General features: G+C 28.9%; 1 protein-coding gene across 3 annotated transcripts in view; it reads right to left on the bottom strand.

Moving 5' to 3' along the window:
- Positions 1 to 21,513, bottom strand: part of LOC129971495 (transmembrane protease serine 2-like) — a 121,847-nt gene that overhangs the window by 25,206 nt on the left and 75,128 nt on the right. For 2 of the 3 annotated variants that reach the window (XM_056085322.1, XM_056085323.1), the window contains exon 2: positions 83 to 192. In XM_056085322.1, coding sequence (XP_055941297.1) covers positions 83 to 175 — 93 coding nt within the window. In that variant the 5' untranslated portion in view covers positions 176 to 192. Of the gene's footprint in view, positions 1 to 82; positions 193 to 4,625; positions 4,861 to 21,513 lie in introns of those variants that run through there. The other variant, XM_056085321.1, reaches the window with a different exon arrangement.

Raw genomic sequence — 21,513 nt, forward strand, 5'->3', positions numbered from 1 at the left:
TTATATCCTCAGTAATGTAGATTAATATTTCGTGTAAATAAATTATATAAGGCAAGGAAAAGAGAGAAGTGTGAATGAATACTTGTGGTTCTGGCTTAGACGTTAAACGATCATTAAGTCCAGCTTCAGCGTTTGATTGATCATCTGCTCCTTTGGTTGGTTCGGAGGAACTCATCTTGAGATCGCCGTGTTCTGAAAGAGAATGAAAACACCATTAGAATACTGTTACGAATTTGTAATATTACTTCCTTTAGCAGTTATTGTCATGATAAGAGCGACAATTTTGCAAACAGCGCTAGCAGATACTGAAGGAATGCCAGGACAATAATTTCCAGCTCTAGTAACGAATTTGGTGACAAAATGAAGGATCCAGAATATTTAAGAATTTTTTGCGTTATCTCGAATATGAGCAAAGATACAATATCCTTCTAGAATTTTTGTTGCAAGTGACGGAAATTATAAATGGCTAAGAGACAGAACTCAAGTGGAGTGTTGAGTGTCCTACGATTTTTCTCTGAACGCTTTTTGCTATACAACATTTATAAACGTTTTGTTACTTGTGTGTTGTTGTTTATTTCAGGGCTGTTTTGAGTACGCTTCGCCTATGTTTTGCTCCAGAGGTAGCAAATGATTGGTTTCGCGTAGAATAACGCGTTTTTATTCATACTGAGTCTGCCGGAATTTTTAACGTATATTTAACAGGTGGATTTTTTCCGTAACAATACCATTTAACAACTAAATGACTTAAAAGTCTCCAATTTCGAGAGTAAAGCCACAATTATAGAAATGGAGGCTCCGATAAATGCTTCAAACTTCACAGAATTCTAAAGACACACTTTTGGAATTATATATATATGTGACTACGATAACACAGAAGCACTTAGAGATAGATAAACGAATGAAATTTGGTGTGTAGTCTCTGTACCAATTTGTACATTTCTTTCAAATTTTTGACGAAATCTATCAAAAAGTTGTGTCTCTTGGTTCATATATTCATATGTATACACATGCTGCAACTCAACCAGCTAGAACGGTCTCCTTGAAACATTCTCTAATAAATGTATTTGTATATTTTTAACCTTATGTATTACCGAACAATAATTATGGAAGTCTAATAAACTCTTCCATAATAGAGTGCCATCTTTGTCGATTTTTAATTATTAATCGTTGTTATGTGGTTAATAAAAAACTACTGAATGTATATTTTGGATGCCTTTTTTTCCAATAGTTTGAAATCAAATTTAGACATAAAATTACAATTGTAGCTACAAAATAATATGCCAAATATATATTTAAATCATTTTGTGTTATCATGTTTATATGTCTGTGAAATTGCAAACTGACTAACATCGACCCCTTAACAAATTTACTTCCAAGCTTGATACACAACTGCACTTTATATATTATATTTATGCATCAAATTTTATTAATCTTGCTCTCTTCTTTTCCAGTTATTGTGTTAAATTATATTTGGACAGCCGGACAGACAAACATGGATTTTGTTCAAAAATTTGCATATATATATATATATATATATATATATATATATATATATATATATATATATATATATATATATATATATATATATATATATAAATAATATAATATAATGATGTTTTAAACTTAATTTAATCCAAATTAATTTCCAAAGCTTTATCTTAATTTAGCCCATAGTAATTTCATTCTCTTATTTCCTGATCAAATTCCACTTTCTATTTAATTATTTTAACTGCAGCTGTGTAAAAATTACTGCGCCATCAGTTCCACGTGTCAAGTGAAAATGATCCCTCCGTTGTCCTTGTCAAAGGTCAACACGTGTATTCAATCGACACGTGGCCGGAAATCCCATGTTATATAAGACTAGTGATCATTTGTTTCGTCTCTTCCTTACTTCTGCTTTTGTGCCGCACTGTTGTGGACGTATTCTGTTCGCGCCTGCTTGTAAATAATAATTGCTTTCCCGGGATGGATTAAAGTTAATTTAAAAATGTAAAATGTCTCTTCAATGTCTTCGAACTTGCATTCTGCTTCAACTAAAATAAGCTCATGTATAGTAAATAATATGGATTTAATTCTACAAATTTGAAGAAGAGACCATTTACCAAATTTATTCACTTTGTTCTTAGACAGACTTAACAAACCAATTTTTTGGATTCAGAGAAGTCCAAAAAGTGGAAATTCTTCAAAATCTCGGGTTTGAATGCTTTGACAATTTACGATATCTTTCTCCTTGTATTCTTCATATGTGAGAAAGTGAAAACTCAACGGTTTAGATTGTTGGAAATTTGGCATATGATCTTTTCATTAAAATTGTAGATCTGTATGACATTTCAGTGTCAAATCGCTGAAAAAATTTCGGTTTTCTTTATTATGCTATGAAGTATATCTTATGTACGGGTCACTGTCATTTTTCGCGACGGTCCAAAAATGCAGAGGAGGGAGGGATTTTGATTGTGTTGTGACTCTTCAGTCCTGCTCCTCTCACCAGTTTCCAGGGTTATAAAAATCCAAACAGTCTTGGCATTAATGGCCTTTTACAATCTCTATACTTTTTATGCTGAGGAGGGCAAAAACGTTTCAGGAGCGTCACACCTGCTGGTTTCTAGCAATTTCTGTTAATACTTTCAATAATTAAAGTAGTCTTTTTCCAGTTAAATGGAAGGAATTTTTTTGCTAAATGTTTCATTGATGTATGCTAATATATATTAATTAGATTTCTATTTAAGCGAGTTAAATAAAAAAAAAAGAATATGATATTCGAAATTTTATGATATCATACTGAGTATAATATGAAGCATATGTAATATAATTAATGTGAAATGTTTACTTGTAAATTTATTTTTGCACTGGATTTACATAAATCTTTCTAGCTGTTAATAAATATTATTATTGTCCCTAATTCTCTTGATTAAAACAAATACACTGTGTTTGATTCATTTTTTCACATCTAATGTTCTTCTAGAACATCCAATAGCAGTATTTTATCACTGAAAGATCATGAATACTGTTTCCTTGTAACTTTAAACTTGAAGCTTGTCTATATAGTGGGGCCATCTGGTGAGAGAACTATCATAATCTGATAAATCATCGATGCATTTAGAGGTGTATTGGTTTTTAGATTATTAGAAATAAAATTTTCCATTTTTCATAGTTCAAATAAGTTTCTGAAACATAATGAGTTAAAATCCAATATTTATTTTGAAATTATCCTGTGCTATTCAAATTCAATAAGAGCATCCTATATAAAGACATAGAGCGAATAAGAAACACTGTTATATTTAAATCTTGATTCACTGTGAAAATTCCTTTTGACCAAAATAGTGCAAAAGGGACCAGTATCAGGAATCAAGTGATCAAAAATGCCTTGCGAAAAATGCATGTGGAGTAGTAAGAATCCTTAAAATTAGCAAATAAATATATCTATAAAAATGCTTTATGAATGAGTTTTATAATGATAATTTAAAAAAATTTATTAAGAAATAGTTAAATAAAAATAAAAGAAATACTAAAAACATACATTTATTAAAGTATTGGAAAGTTGAAATTATTTTTTAAAACTAAAGTCAAGGTGGTTAAAACCAAAATATAAACACATAATAGGCTGATGCATTGAAAAAAAAAATAAAAAATTACGTTTTCATTGCGTTTGTGAAAGATAACGGATTAGCTAATTTCATTATCATTTTTCTTCATCATCATTTCATTTTATTATCATCATAATCATTAGAAAATTTATTTTCTACTATTTTATCAATTCTGACTAATTCCGAAACTATACATAGAGTAATTTAAGAAGATTAAGGATTTTGCCATTAGTATGATTAAGAATGAATCGAAATTTTTATGGAATTAAGTATAAATGTAAACGGCGTATAAATAAAAAACGTATAGATAGTGTTTTCTTTCGTATTTTATAATTCTTCATTGCAAGTATTACGTAATCTTGAATTCATTTAATTAAAATTAAATCAAAATTTAACTAAAACTGATTAGATTAAATGATATTTAAGCTCAGATCTATTAAAACATTGTATTGTTACTGAGAATGCACTAATACAAAAGAAGTTTAGAATCCAGTACATCAGAGATCAGGTGAAAAATCGATTACTAAAATACATCTTTGCAAATATGAAATATGTGAAATCTAAAACAAATCAAGTTTTTAAAAAAACATGTGATTAAAATGATAGCATATTTATTATAAAGTAAATGATTCTGAAAAATAAATTAATTCTAAATGACTTTTAAATGATTAGAATGTTAAAATATTAGAATGAAAAAACTATTAGAATTCAAGAGTAAAGTTAGAATTAGAAACCCAGTAATAAGAGATTAAGTATAAAATATCGTAATATTAGTGTTCTAAAATTATAACAAAAACGGACTATATGCAAATGTTGACTTAAGCACTAGAGTAAAACTTTAGAATAAAGAATAAGATCATTAGATTACGAATCAAAATACTATAACAAGAATCAACAGTCAGAGCATTATAAAAATTTAGAATAAGAAACAAAATATTAGTATAAGAAATGGAAACATTATAAAAATTTAGAATAAAAAACAAAACTTTAGTACAAGAAATGGATTACTAGAAAGAAATTTTTATTTGATTCACTTACTTATATAGTGTTTTTCATTTTCTCTTTAACTTTTTTTTACAAGTTTTAAATTTTTAAATACATTTCTAAGTTCACATTTTTTTTTTGTAAAACTGTTATCACAATAGTTATTTATATGTATGAATATTATTATTTCACTTGAAGCATTACACAAAAGTAAGATCAAGCATTTTGTCACCAAAAATATTCAAGTAGAGTTCGTCAAGAATTCTAACGACAAAATTAGACTGCTATTTCTTGCAGAAGAAATAAAATAAATATTGGAATATTTTTCTTAGAATATCTGCTGTCTGTTTTGGAATGACGTTTGTTTTTTTGCATCCAGTGTCAGTTTTCAATGTCACATGTCGGGAGGCTGATTCTAAACAAATATGGTAACTGTAACCTTGAAAATCTTATTTCACTGTCTAATCAAGCAACATGCTTGGGTTTCATATTGTCTATTGAAAAAAATGAGTAGCAGATGAAAATGTGTTTACTTATTATCAGTGAAAATAAATGTTTCTGAAAGCAGAAGTGCTGCGTAGAAATTAAAAAAAAAACATGCGATGTTTTTCTTTGTGCCATCTGTTTTGAGTTTGTCGTGTGGACATACTGTTAGTTACTCATTATTAATACTCTATATTGCGTCTATTATTTCTTGCGATGAATTGTTGTAGTCTTTATAAATATGTATTATCAAATATACAATTCTCAGATATATTGTCTAAGGATTAAATAAAATTTAACAACATATATTTGTTTTTCAATATGAAGTACGTATAAACCAAAGGGAGTTATCTCCTCCAAGCTTTCTCTCGTACTCTTTAATAAAAATGAATTTATATTTTAGATGCATTTTTTCCCAACTTATTGACACCAACATTTGACACAAAACCACAGTTGTAGTTACAAAATCACATACTAAATTCGATGTATTTTAGTCATTGCGTTTTTGATTTATCAGGTTTACATGCTTCTGAAAGTGAATATAGACAGACGTTCAAGCCCTTGCTGGATTTGGTTCAAAATTTGATATTTGTCTACAATATATATTTAAATCTGTGTACTTATCAATTTAGCTATCTTCATTTCACAGTTATCTTGTTTATTTATTATTCGAACAGCCGGACACACAGACTTCATCTGAATAGAATTTGTTCAAAATTTGACAGATATCAACAGATTTGGTGTATATATCAAATTTCAAAAGTGTTTTTGAATTATTTTTATAATTGCTCTTTGTACTTGTTGCTTTTGAAGTATCTTTGTGTTTTTCCAATAATGTATTTTTCTAACCCAAGAAGATCTGAAAACATGAGGGTTCATCAAAATCTTGAGTTCGAATTTTTTTAATGATTACAATATTTTCTCCATATTTTGTATACGGAGAAAGTAAAAAAAAAGATTATGATCATCGAAATAATTACTTCTAAATTAAAGACAAACCAAATTTATATTAAAATAAAATAACGAGAGAAATGAAAACTTACCTTATATCATAATTATTTTTAATATTATTAATTCGACTATCAAAATACGTTTTACTTTCTTGTATAATGAAATATAAAAAGATAAATTATTATAATCGTCAAAAATTCGAACTCGAGATCTTGATGAATATTTATGTTTCAAATTTTCTTAAATATGAAAAAAAAAATTTTTTTTTAAAAATATTTAGTCTGGCTATCTGTGAACTCAATAACGCTTTTACCAGACGAATAAAATTTAATATATTGTCCAAATCTGTAGATTTTTTAAATCAGATTTTAAATGAAATCCGTTCAGAGGGATTCTGTCTGTCCAGCTGTTCGAGTATAAATGAATTCTGTAACTACAAAACATAAAGAACTAGACTGATAAAATTTGGCGCATAAATTTAGCAATAATAAAATTTTGAATGAAATCTGTCAAACAGTTGATCATCCGTCGGTCTGTATTTTCTTATGTATCTAAATACAATAATTCAAAAATTTAATGATTTGAATAAAGGAAATGTGGTATGTGATCTTGTAACTACAATTGTCGATCTTTGACTAAATTTGATTCCAATATATCTGAAAAAAAAGGCGATTAAAATATATCTTAAAAGACATATTATTGCATTTGTATATTAACCATATGTCAGGGATTAATCGCCAAAGATTGCTAAAAAAATTTAGTATGAATGCTAGCTTCACGCCAAAGATCTCTATTTCGCAACTATTATTCGCCAATGAGGCATTTGTGATTTTATCCAAAGTCCAAAATTTTAAGCGGAAAGAATGGGATTACGCCTTATAAGAGAATAGGCAAGAAAGTATTAGGGAGACTCTTTCGCTGGTTAATACAAGTATAAGTGCTAATTGAAAATAATATCATTCTAGAATCAATCATTCATAATTCATCATAATATCTAGAAAAACTTAAATAAATCAATAACTGAAAACAATAATTCTTATGAATAAGCAATATTAAAAAATAGTTATATTAAATGATAATTATATCCGAATGAAAAACGTAACAGTTTAGAATTTTACGGGCAAATAAATAATGAAGACAGGAAAAAAAATCTTTTCGAAATATTAAAATCTTCAATAAAATAAATTTTTTTATCCAATATAATATTTCTCAAAAAGCAGACGACTTTTAAAGTTTTTATTATTTTTATAAAATAACACATGGGTTTGCATTTCGATTACCATTTCGTGAAAAAGAAAAGAAAAAAAAAAAGTCTTTCTATATTGTCAGGTTTAAAAAGAGAAACCAGATGCCGTAAAGACTAGACTGAACCGTTAGAGACAGAGAGACAATTCTGACAAACGGTATTGTGAGATAGCTTTTCTTCGATTTTCGATGCGTTTGTCTGCGAAGAAAGGAAAACAACGTCAATCTTCCTAATTCCAGAAACGTCTGCTACCTCTGATTATCTAGTTAGCTGGCTCCTATCTTTTCACTGTGGAGCTAAAAGGAAGGGAAAAAAAAACCATTTTCGGTGCCCTACTTTCTTCTTAAACTTTAAGTAATCGTATGTACATAGAAAAGGTTGATTGGATTCGATTTGGAAGAAATGGTTTGTCTTAAAATAGCAAAGCTAATTATATTATAATGTAAATGGAGTTTCGATTACCATTATTGGATGATTAGAGATTGATTTGTGGTTTAAACCACTTCAAAACGAATTGCTACTAAATGTTGAGGAAAATGTATTATTTTAAGTAGGAGATAAGGAAAAGAAATGCATATAGAATTTAATATTAGCTTCACAAACTTGCAAGAGGCACAAATATGATTCAAAATCACTTACTTGCAAGAGGCACAAATATGATTCGAAATCACTTCGAATTACTATGGGGGATGTCCACTGCTTGAACTAGGGTAAACAAGTTATAGATAGGGCCAAATAACCTCCCAGCGTGGAAGATAAGTACTGGCTTGGGTGTTGCCATGTCAAATAACGAAGAGTTGTTCTTGTCATCTGACCATGATTCAAAATTCAAGTCTATCAAAAATTATCCCTGGAGTTGCCTCAAAATTGAATATAAATATAACTTACATCCGTTTACGAGGAAATAAAAAAGAACATACTATTATTCTTTTCAGTTGGCTAGTAAAGTGCTACACCTTGTCGGAAATCTGGAATTGCATAAGAAATAAATAATAATAAAAAAAACCTTATCGGCTGTTATAAAATATCTGTACAATGAGCGAATATAGTACAGTCTAGCTACATCGACAAGGCGATTGTGTTTATATATATATATATATATATATATATATATATATATATATATATATATATATATATATATATATATATATATATATATATATATAATATATATATATATATATATATTCCTTAAGATCGGCGATAAGTACTGTCATAAACTTGGTGTCTAGTTATATTTAATTGACCATGCAATCCCTAGCAATCCTACAACGAAAATGGGAATAAACTCACTTTCAAAATTATAGAGGGTCTCCTATTAAGTACAAAAAATACCTTCACTTTCGAAGGTACGGTACCCGATTTAGTACAAGAAAAATACCTTCATTTTTCGCAATAATTCAAAGAACAAAGCTTTTAAAAAGCGTATTTTTATCGCAATTTCCAACATTTTTACGTCCTCCCCACCCCCCACGAAAAAAGAGAAATAAAACCGAACAATTAATTATCTGCAAAGCCTTTATTTTCTGCGTTCGAAATGTTCTAAGCGATCAGATCAACGTTTTTTTTTCAAAAGATGATCTTTTTTTTCCTGTTGTTGCACGCTGTTACGTCACGGGATTGAAATATAGCAACTAAAAATGCGCGTTTTACACGTTTTGTTATTCGAAACAAAAATTTTAAACAAGTTATATAAAATTTTCTTAAAACCGTAAAAATATACTCATTAATATAATATTTCACGTTGCTTAATTTTTACTAAGAGTATCTTTAAAAATAGTATTTCTAATAATCTTAATAAAAATTTTATTAATATATACTTTATCTGGATTATAATTCTAGCTTTAGATTTCGCCCTGGACAATGCTACATGCAACTGACAATGTGAAAATATTGCATGCTGATCATTAATAACCAGATCAATTGTGTGATCTGTTACTAACTGGAAATTGCAATAATTTCATTTTAAAATGGCAGATCTTCGCACGGACTTTCTTCACATTCGGAACGATCTATTACTACTTAAAAAAAACAATGTAGGGTTAACACGTGTATTGCTTAGATACTCAGAGGATTGCTAGCCGAGAGATGGAAAATTTAGGATATTCGAGAAAGGTAAACAAACCGGAAAGCTATTCATTAGTGTTGCCACTAACGTGTTCTAAAAGTAGAATTAACAAATAATATTGTTTTAAACTTATTTGCTGTTAATTAAGACCTTTGACCTTTTTTGTCACCATTTCACTGACAGGTGTAATATGAATACTTACTCTGACGTAATAATAATTTTCATTAAATATTTCAAATAATACTGGTAAACAAACCTTATATGTCATAGGTCAGGTGACTCGCATCTGCCAATCACAAAACGTGATACAATTTTATTAATATGTAGTCATGTCAACCATGATACAGATTTTAAAAGTAGATGAATTTCGTTTTCTGTTTCTTTTCCGATGCTTATAAAAATATTCACCGTGTTTTTATGAACAATTAATTTAAATAACAATCGCAAGTTTCACGGAAAGAAATAATCTATTCGTCCCATGATTTGTTTAAAAGAGAAAAAACGAATCACAATATTTTTTTCCTTGGACTCTTAATCTTTTTTATTGTTAGATTTGGGAGTCAACAAACGGGAAATGAAACATTTTAGAAACGTTGAAAACTCCTTAACTGAAAAAAAATATATATATTTATAGCGGAATTGTAACAAAGAAGCAACAGACAATTTTTTTATTTTCTTAAAACTTCCTGTAAGCAACAAGCAGTTCTCGGAACATTCTTTTTATTTTAATCACTTAATAAGATAAAGCATAGGAATAGAAGAATGTGAAAAATTTACATAAAAACACAAAAAAATGTTTGAAATTCTATAAAAAATTTAAAGTGGATATCTTTCATTCAAAGAATTTAAAAGAATTCTGAAATTCAAACAACTCAATAGAAAATGAGCAAGCTACATTCAAAGAAGATTTTTTCTTTTTTTTTTTTAGAATAAATGAATATGACAAGCAAAGCAAAACAAAATACGCATTCATAAAGAATAAAAAATAAAATTATAAAATGTTATTTTCCGGCTCGGTGAGTTTTTCTTTTGATAAAAAAAAAATAAAATAGAAAAACTTCTTGAGCCGGAAAAATAACTATTCATTATAAATTTTGAATTTTTAAATGGTAAGGAATGTGGAAGTTGGTGATAAGAATATGATACGAAGACGCTGTTGAGCTTTCAAAGAATTTGCTTTTTTCATTGAGGGGAAGAACAATAGTTTTTGAAAAGTAAAAATCGTTTTCAATGCTTAAGCTTTAAAATAATAAATGCATTTGTTATTCTTATTGAGATTTTTTCAGCTGTGCCACGACCTCTGTATAACGGAGGTCGTGGCTGTGCCTTCTACTCTATTCTGTGCTCTGTTCTTAATTTATAAAATTATCAATCAATAAATAAAGCTTTGTTTTTATAACCCATATCAGTTGCGAAAACTTTATTCTTCGAAAATTATAGGATTTGATAAGTTCTGAAAATGGGAAATTAATCTTTTATTTAACAGAGTTGTTTATTATGCATACAAATCTTATATTATCTTAGACATACAGATAAATTATACATATCTTACTTAGTTCATGCACTCAAACAGTTTTTATTACATTTTTTAAAAATCTTTTACCAATTAATAAATTCATTCCACTACAAATAAGTACGGGAGCAAGAAATGAAAGGGGAAAGAGATCTTATTTCAAAATCAATGTAAAAAAAAACCTCTTTAAATGATTTGATGAAACTATAAAAATAGTTAATTAGTTTCTTACTAAAAATTAAAAACATTGTATGTCAAACGAAATTGAAGATAATATGGGAAAAACTGCACGGAAATGCAATTTTTGTTATTTAAGTTTTAGGAAATAATATCTTTCCATATATTTGGAAAAACGCCAAAAATCTGCTTAATTTTGAATTAACCCTTTAAAGGGCCATTTTTTTCTAGTCTTATTATGTTAAAATATTTTTAGGCTTGAAAATAGAATAAGAAAAGGGATTCATTTAGCTTATGAGATAAATTTAATTTGATTAATTAATTTGGTTAATTAATAATTAAGTAACAAATCAAGACACATCATTTTGTGTGAGATAAAGAACTGAAGCATCTATGTTTCTGTTTTTCTAAAAAAATTTGTCAGAACTTATGCCAACCTACATAATTTCATACAAAGATTGATAAATTTGGTGGGAAACATACTTACCACGACCTTAGAAAGGGGTAATATATTTTAATGAAATGTTAGACATTAAGAAGTTGATAAAAATTTCTAAATTCACCAAGATCAGATAAAAACTATCAATTTTTATTAAAAAAACTGATAAACTTTCATCTTATATATCATATAACACATATATTTTGAACAGTTTCGTTGTCGAAGAGAGAAAACACTTTTGAATTTTTGAAGTTCGCTTTATTTCACCCCGGGAAGCATAGTTTGTGTACAAGATGCGAGGAAGAACTGGCGTCCTTTCACAAGCGATACAAGAGCGAAAGAGACCAAAATATTTTTTTCTCAGCAATTATATACTATGAGATTCTGATAGGGATTTCTTTACACGTGTCGATTTAGGTAATGTAATTATAAGTACCTTTTGAAAAGAATTCGCTTATTTGACAGATTTTTATTCCTTCACTTGGAGCGTATGCAAGTGCAGATTAAAGCAGTTTTACATATCTCGTGTAGCATTAATTAAATAAAAAAGGTGGAATTGGATCAGGAAATAAGAGAACATTTTAGAATGAAAATATAAATTAAATTAAGATATTATACATAGTTTTTAGTTTAGTTCTAATTTTCTTTTATCCTAGTTAAACTTGGAAGGCATGGCAATGCACTAGCAACATTGGCAGGACGTCTGCTACGATTCTCCTAGGTGTCGTGTGCAAAATACAAGTTGTGACAGGAAAAGAGCAGCGTTCTGCTAGTTGTTCATTGTTTCCGCAATGTGTAATCTTTGCATTTATTCCCACAGCTTCTTTATTCAACGAATCGATATTAGCAGAAGATTCATCTTGACAATTATTTTTTGGAAATTCTTGATATGGTCATTCTGTTGCATTTAAATTATTTTGCAACCAACATAATTGCACCTTTCTGTAACTTTTTTTTTATGCGGCAAGGACTAGACGATCGCGACTCCAGTTTTGTTTTTAAATTTTTTTTTATCCATCTTACTTTTACAGTTTCATATTCAACTAAAATAAAACAAGTGATTTGTTATAATCAGACTAGTCAGATACTGAAAGATGTCAAAATAAATGACAAATGACATGGGATGTTGATTTTGATTGAAGGCTTCGCAAATTTGCACTTTAATTTAAACTTACATTTGCATTTGCCAATACCTCCTGTTTCAATATTCACCTATTGATATAAGACAATGGGGGGAGGTGATCCTGCTTTCATCAACATGACGTCGCGGTTTAAGCGGCGCGCTCTTGCCAGGCGGATTGATCAAGCGACACGCGAGTCAATTTATTTTCTCCTGTGTTCACGAAATTTATATACATAATATGATATTTTAAAATCATTAATGATAATATGATAATTTAATTTAAGCTAAATTAATTTCCTAATTTTTATCTTAATTTAACCAGTATTAACTTAATTCTAAAATGTTCTCTTCTTTCCTGATCCAGTTCCACCTTTTTTTATTTCATTAATGCTACAGAAGCTCTATAAAAATGTTTAAATCAGCGGTTCCCACACTCCGAGTGAAGCGTTAAAAATCTGTCAATCCAAGCGAATACTTTTAAAAGATACCTATATTCCCCTTAGCTAAATCGACATGTGTAAAGAAATCCCTGTCATAATCTCATCGTATATATACAGTGGTGGCCAAAATTGCGGACACTTTTGAAAATTTTAATGTTTCCTAACTTTGTATGCTTATAGAAAATGTAACGTTTCACAAAATGGAAACACTTACATATCATTTTAAAGGGCATTTAATGCTGATGTCAATATCAAAAGCAAAATTCAAATATTTTCAATACAAAAAAAGTTGAGAGGCAATAATTATCGAGATACATTAAATGCTGATGACTGCAGTGTTCCGTTTTCGTACTTTGTACTTTACGAACCAGAAGTATATTAAAACTCGATGTTTTGTGTACTCATAAAATGGATGAAACTTCTCTTCTACCACATTAACACAAACGTTTTTGTAGTTCAAATATATACTCTCTTTGTTTAACTTCCCAAATTTTCACTCAGAAATATATATTTATGGCGTAAATCATGCTTATGAATTTCATCAAAGTAAGAAACTCTACTCAAAAGCCATTCTCAAAATACCATAACATTATTCCATTTTTATTACAGTTGCCATTCGGAACTTACAAAATATTAAAAAACAAAGATAATAATCAAGTAGAGCATCAACGTGACATGCAGTGAGTTACCAGTACTTAGTAAGGTAGCCTTTATTTTTTATTACAGCTTCACTCTGATGTTTCATTGATTTGACGATAGTTTTAAGCTCTTTCTTCGTTGTTGCGGGATGCTAGGAAACAATTATAGACTCAATGAATCCTCTTTTATTTGATGAATGCTTCATATATATAAGAGTTTTAAAACGGTGCCATAAGTTCTCAATAATTTTGAGTTTATTACTGTTTCCTTGCCATGATAACAATTCAATGCTCTTTGTACTAAATCACACTTTCGATATTTTTGCTGTATGACAAGGAGCTGAATCCGGCTGAAAAATAAATGATGCATTGTTGGGAAAGAGATCACTGATGGAAGGTGTTAGTTTTGGCTCTAGAATAGTGTCAATGTATTTTCTTGCATTTAGTGTCCCATCGATAACATGAAAGAGGTCAATACATTTTGTTGACACGCATGACCAAATCATTACACTGAGTTCTTCGCAGTTGCCTGAATGCACTCAGGATGTAGGTCTTCGCCTATTCTGTGTCTTACCTATTTTCGCCATCGCTACCAAATAACAATATCTTTGTTTCATCACTCCGAATAACTTGTAACCACTGATCATCTGGCTAATTAATGTGTTCTTTTGTCCACTGTAATCTTTTTATACACTGCTGTAAAATTGTTCGTTGAATTCTACCTCTTAGTCTAAGATCTAATAATCTTCTCCTGATTGTTCTTGAACTGTCATAAATGCCAGCATCATTCAATTCACTTCTGGTGGCAGCTGATGACATTCTTCGATCATGGAGACATAGTTTTTTTATTCTTCTGTCATGAACAGGTGGTGTACCTTTTTCAGCCATTTCCTGCTTTGTTTTTTATTGAATTTGTCTCCTAGTATCGTAAACAAAACTTTCGGACGTCATATGTAGTTACTGAACCATCTACTTCTTTTGCAATTTCATCATTGGAAAGATCACATTCATGTAACACAATAAGCTTAGTTCAATTTCTAAGTGTCCAATCTATTCTTTTATTTGATGGCATTGCTTCATGACTAAATGTTAGAACTATTTACAACAATTAATACTAAATATTATAAAGCTTAACAAAATTTCTTACTTGTGATTTCATTACATAAAAAACAATTTTCCTTCTATAGAAAAAAGCACAATAATGACCCGTTCCAACTTTAAATATGATATCACCTTCTTCTGGCCGTTATTAACATTTTATTGGTTCGCAGAATAAGAACAGTGATTGGTCAGGAAAGTTAGAAATTCCAATCCACTTCATCACTATGTTTGTTATTCCGATTAAAGTAAGAATAACTTTTTTTGTATTAAAAATATTTGAATTTTGCTTTTTATATTGAAATCAGCATTAAATTTTCTTTGAAATGATATGTAAGAGTTTGCATTTTGTGAAATGTAACATTTTCTATAAGCATACAAAATTAGAAAACATAACGATTTTCAAAAGTGGCCACAATTTTGGCCACCACTGTATATAATCACTGGGGAAAATATTTGTCGCTTTCTTCTCTTTCGCTCTTGTATCGCTTGTGAAACGGACGTCAGTTCGTCCTCGCTTCTTGTACATAAATTATGCCTCCCTAGATGAAATAAAGTGAAGTTTTAAAATTCAAAAGCGTCTTCTTTCTCTTCGAACACGAAAATGCTTATACATGTAACATTTTTTTGGTTGAAGCAGCAGGTTTAACAAGCAGTGAAGAGACTTTGAATTTTTAATTTCATTTTATTCTCTCTCGGGAGGTAGGCATGATTATTTACAAGAAGGCGCAGCGCAACAAAAAAGCAGAAGTAAAGAAGAAGGAAGGAAAGAAATGATCACTAGACTTATATAATATGGGATTTTCGGCCACGCGCCAATTGAATACACGTGTTGACCTTTGAGAAGGGCAACGGAAGTATCACTTTCACTCGATTGCGCAGTACTTTTTACACAGTTTCATACGTGGAATGAGATAATAGAATATTTTACTATGGGCTAAATTAAGATAAAGTTTTGGAAATTAATTTGGATTAAATTAAGAGTTTAAAATATCATTATATATATAATATAAATATCGCGAACACAGAAAAAAAATACAGATGGCTCGTGCATTACATGATTAATCCGCTGGCATGAGCACGCAGCTTAAACCATGAAGCCAATTTGATGAAAGCAGCATTGCTGCAGATATATTTAATAACAATAAGTTTCAAGAACATCAAATAGGATTTTACATTTGAAATATAATTCCATCTTTTATGCACCGAAACAAAAACACTTGAATTCAAGTTACAACAATAAAAGAAGGAAAAAAAGAAACAGAAGAGGGAACGCCTTCTCACATGGCTACTCCAGATGCTATATTACTGAAGTAGAAACAAAACCAGGGGACCAGAAATCGAGTTCTTCATCCAGAAACGAAGCGCTGTGTAGCGAGATATCTTCAACGAAGCATTTGCAGCTCCCAGCCCGTGTCTAAAGCCCAGCGAAGTGCGAATGCTAACATTCTGTTCCATCTTTTAAAAGGGGTTCTGGATCGTACCAGAAGGAATTCTTATGGAGGAATGTATATAATATATATGTATGGTATAATATATGTAATATTTCAATGAATCTTTTTGAAATATCACATACAACTTCTATCATATTAACCGCTTAACTGTTTTGCCCGAGTGCCATACGTGCATCGATTTATCGAATTTGCATAGTTGTAAGCAAAAAACAAACTATTCATAGCGATTATAATTCAATATTAAAATTACTTCGAATATATAGATAAATCAAGTATTCAATGGATTTCCATTTGAATCAAAATAAGAAAATATTCCCAAAATAGAAGGTGTCATCTTATTAGATAGTGAAGAAAATAAAACATTTAAGGGGTTAACCATGTTGCTATGGAACGATGAATGTTAGTAAATATTAGCTTAAATTCTACTGAAATTGTTGTTTACAAAAAATGTTTTAAAAGGATTTATAGAATAATCGTAATGATGTTAGATATCCGGCTAGGTTAAAAATACGAATTTAGATGAAAATTCGCATTTTTATTTTTTGCAATTTTAAGAAATAAGTATGCTTCTGTTTCTAGCGATGTCGTTATTTTGTCTCTATGTCAATTAGAAGCCAACTTATAGCAGACTATTGTTATGTAAGTAACAATGCATATTACAACTACAACTTATTTGTAGCATTTCAAAACTTCAAATGTGTTTTCTGAAGACCGAGTTTTTTTCATAATTCTAGAGTACAAGTACCATCTGATCTCAAAAAATAATCAGTCTATCTTAATGAAATTTATAATTAATGCTCGTTATGTTATACAGAATGTAATGAACTATGGATCTGATGTTGAGTGCTCTAGAAGTAGATTTATGATTGTTTAATGTAAATATTGCAGAAAACATTTCCGAAATTTCATGTATTACACACAAAATATCTATTTTTGAATATAATTCTGAGATAATAGCTAGTTACACTCTAAGAAACGTCACACAAGTGATTTTACAAAGAAAAATGACAAACTGTAACATTGTTTTTCTCTAGAACAAACCTAGTTTTTGTAAATAAGAGCATAATAAAGCATCAAAATATTCTTTTCCTTGAGAAGTTACATATATATTTAATTAATTTCACCACTATTTCCATTTTATCTTTATGTTAATTAAAAAACTTCATATAAACATTAAAATATTTGTTTATCGAAAACTCCCCTTCAAACCTAGTCCTATATTTTAAAGGAACAACTGTTAACCTATTGGCATTCACAATTCTTTTGCTAACTGTACGAACATTCTGATACGGAAATTTTATTTAGTTCATATCAAAGTTTTAACTGTACTTGAAAAATTAAAAATTCTAGAACGGTTTTAAAGAATATATTTTCATACAAGATGAAACTTTTTGTAAAAAAAATTCTTTCCAATTCTTAAAAATTTGTACAAAACAAATTGAAAATAAAGCCACTTATGAAATGAAGTGTTTTGAAAATTGGAAAAAAAATATTTTGTTTTCAACTAAAAAGAGATATAAAGCAAAAGCTCTCTAGTTTTGAAATATATCGAATAATTTATTCAAAATTTTGCAAATAGTTTAAGAGATATATTATCTAAATCCAGAACTAAGAAATAAGCCTAAATTCATTTGTCTTTACACATTTGGGTTCAACTAAAAATCTACATGAAATTTTCATTTTTTTCGTACTTTGAAGCATTAAAATAACTTTAAAATCCTTTAAAATGAACAAATTGCTTACTATGTATGTCAAAAACTTCAAATAATATTTAAAAATTATTATGACAAATTTAAACACAAAATGCGCATTAAATGAATTTCAAATGAATTATTACTAGACAATACTACCTAAATGACATTTTTCTTTTTTTAGATTGTAAGGAGAATAGATATCTTCACTTCATTCTTTAAATGGATCACACACGTACCCTATCATTATCATGATAAAAAAAAATCTAGACCATCAGACCAGAAAATGCTTTTTCTTTCATCAAATGCTCTCCTAATACGGAATTGTTCTGATCAGAACAATGCTTGCTTCTTTTGGTTTTGCGACGAAAAGAAGGAATCTTTTATTGATCACCTATTAAAACCAATTCGTATTTACGACTTGTCTTGTAAAGAACATACGTTTCCTTTGTGCTGATCCTTAATTGTATTGGACAGCTATTTAGCTTTTCTTTCACTACACGCAATACATACCAACCATCCGGCTATCAAAGCCAATTCTTGTTTAAGATTCGTCTAACAGAGGGCGTGTGTTTGCTTTATGATCATTTTTAGTTATATTGCATTGTGTTTTCTTAGGATGTAACTTTTTTCTTACAACACGCAAAACATGCAACTCATCAACTTTCTCTCTTTATTTTCTCGTATACATAATATAGAGAAAGTTATGGTCAAAAAATTCGAAGCCCAGATTTAGAAGAATCTCCATATTTTAGATCGTTCGAAAAGCATATTTTTTAGAAATTGTCCATTTGTCTGTGACAAAGATATTCAAACACGTTTTGAGCTAGACGGTTAATATCTGGTATATGGCCTTTACACCAAATTTGCAGATTTCTATTAAATTTTGTATAAAATATGTTCAGAGGAAATCCGCCTGTCCGACTGTTCGAATATAAGTTAACACGATAATTACAAAACAAAGAGAGCTAGATAGATAAAATTCGGTACACAGATTCAACATCCATAGTGTAGACAATTGTCAAATTGTGAGCCATATCCAACTGAGAGTTGACTGTCTGTCGGTCTGTACTTTCTGAAACATGTAAACGTGATAATTCAAATCCGCAATGACTTAAATTTATCGAATTTGGTATGGGACTTAGTGACTACAAGTGCAGTTTTGCGTCAAATTTTTGTTTTAATCGGTTGAGAAAAACGCGTCTAAAACACAAATTTGATTTTTGGATACTATTAACGCATGACAGGGATTAATCGCCAAAGAAACTCGCCAAGGATACGCCAATGTTATGAAATGCGTTCTCTGGTATAACAAATTTATTAGAGAGTATGCGAGAAAGTTTTGGAGTGACCACTCCAACTGGTTTGGATTAGAGCTAATAAATGGCGATTCTAGCTATTGTTATACTAGAAAATTATAGTGATAAGTTGGTTCGAAGATACTGATACCAGATTTTTGATACCCACTAAGTCACTCAGCTGTCTTGTTTTCTCATAAATATGGCAGACCCAAAATTTATTCATGCTACTGATAAATGGAGAGCATTTTTAATTTTTATCTTTATTTATAATGAAGATGGGCGTGTCTTTGAATGTGTATTGGCGATCTATAGGCTAGATCGTTTGATTTACAGTTACCAAATATGGCACATATATAAACTTAGGAGATTGGTAATAGAGCGATTTTTTGAAATGTTAATAAGAATTTTAATGAAAAATTAAACGACATTTCTGCGTTATCTCGCGATAAATTACAGTAAATATTACAGAACAAAAATTATTTTTATGATCTTAAAATTAACAAAAAAAAAAAAAAAATCTTTCCAATGATAATATTTTACTATATAAATCTTTTTCTTTATTTAATCAATGTTTAAAAAATATTTTTAGTATGTTTTTCGAAAAGAATGCAAAGATACGCAAGAATTCTGAACGAATATTAAAAATATCACGAGCGATAATAAAAGGAAAAAAAAAAAAACACAGAAATCCCGAAAGAACATTAAAGTTATTGATAAAATTCACTAGTTCCAGATATTTTTGCTTTTGATTTATGATCCAAATTACCATCCATATTAATGCAAAAATAAGGAAACATGCCTAATACGGAAATTCAGTTCTATTTTAATCATTATTGGCAAAGAAGATTTCAGGAAAACAAGAAGAATCATTTACTGAATTTTGAAAAAAAAATATACGTAAAAGATTTAAATTCATTTAAAAATATACTAATAAAGAAAAACACCATACTTTATAATTTTTTAGGTTGAAAAATTAGATTACATTTAGCAACTATTAACTGCAGGAATTTAATTTTAGCGATTATTAAGTCCAGCGAATCAGCTGGTCACCAAAGGTGGCTAGTAGTGAATACAACTTATTTCAGTTCCTGGACAAATCGAGTTAAGTGAATGAGTATAGTCTTAATATTTGGGCCAATCAGTGCATGTTGTGTAATGTAATAAAATCGTGCTATTTTTTAATATTTAATAAAAAAATAAACTCCCTAGGATCAAATCTCTCTACTTTGAGAATGTGTAAACGTTGATGATTTCAAGAAATATTTTTACCATTAAGGGAGATAGTTATATGCATGCGTATGAAATTTATTATAAAAAGTTAATTCCATTTTATGACGTCAATAATAAAATTAATCGAGAAATATTAGAAAAATTAAAACTAAGACCAAGTTTTATTTCGGTGATTTGATAGTAGAAAAGTTTCGCTATTGCAAGATGGCAGTTAAAAATGTTAAATGTATAAAAATAAGCAAAAGCATAGCAAATTAAAAGCATAGCAAAGTTTTACATAGCTTAATATCACGTGAAAAAGGAGCACATAGTATTAAAAAAGCACACAGTATCATAAAAGCACACAGTTTTAAAAAAACAAATAAAATAAAAGACGTTACTGGTAATCAAGTGATATCCCAATTGATTTTTTTTTGTCTGAAATTCGGATGTTTTCCTTATTTTAAATTCGTTTGCATTTCAAAAAAGTAATTTATGAAAATTATAAATGATCTTGAAATTTCGTCCAGTTTTGTGAGATTAAATTTTTTTTATTCATTATTTTTTGTACTCAAAGTATTTTCTTTTTTATTTAAAATAAATTATTTTTAATTAATGTTTCGAAAAAATTTTTTTCTCATAAGAGAACCAATAATTCAAAGTACTTTTTCAGTTATTTGTTCGAAGAGAATTCATTTAATTCTGTTTTTAAGACAGACAGCTTTTAATAATTCTTGATCCAATAAAAATAGATGAAATGGTTATTTGAAAGTTTATTATGGAAGAATTAAAATTAATGAAAGTTTGGAGAAGTTTCTCTCTTTTCGATAATTTAGAAATTTATGTAATGAAAACTTTTTTCAATTTAAAAAATTTATTATTTGCATAGTGTCATCATTCGGAAACTCAGTAACATATTTGAACCTTATTCTGTCATTAGTTTTTCACGTTCTATTTCACTTAAAATTTTCTTCCATAACTCGAAATGAAAAGAAATCCCCCTGTTCTTTTATTAAAAGAAAAAAAAACTTTTTTACCAGCAAAATTACATTTTATGGTCTCTTATTCTTTATGAATATATTTTAATTTTCTTTATTTGTCTGTCATA

This window comes from Argiope bruennichi, chromosome 6 (genome assembly GCF_947563725.1).
Source record: "Argiope bruennichi chromosome 6, qqArgBrue1.1, whole genome shotgun sequence".
Classification (NCBI taxonomy): Eukaryota; Metazoa; Arthropoda; class Arachnida; order Araneae; family Araneidae; genus Argiope; species Argiope bruennichi.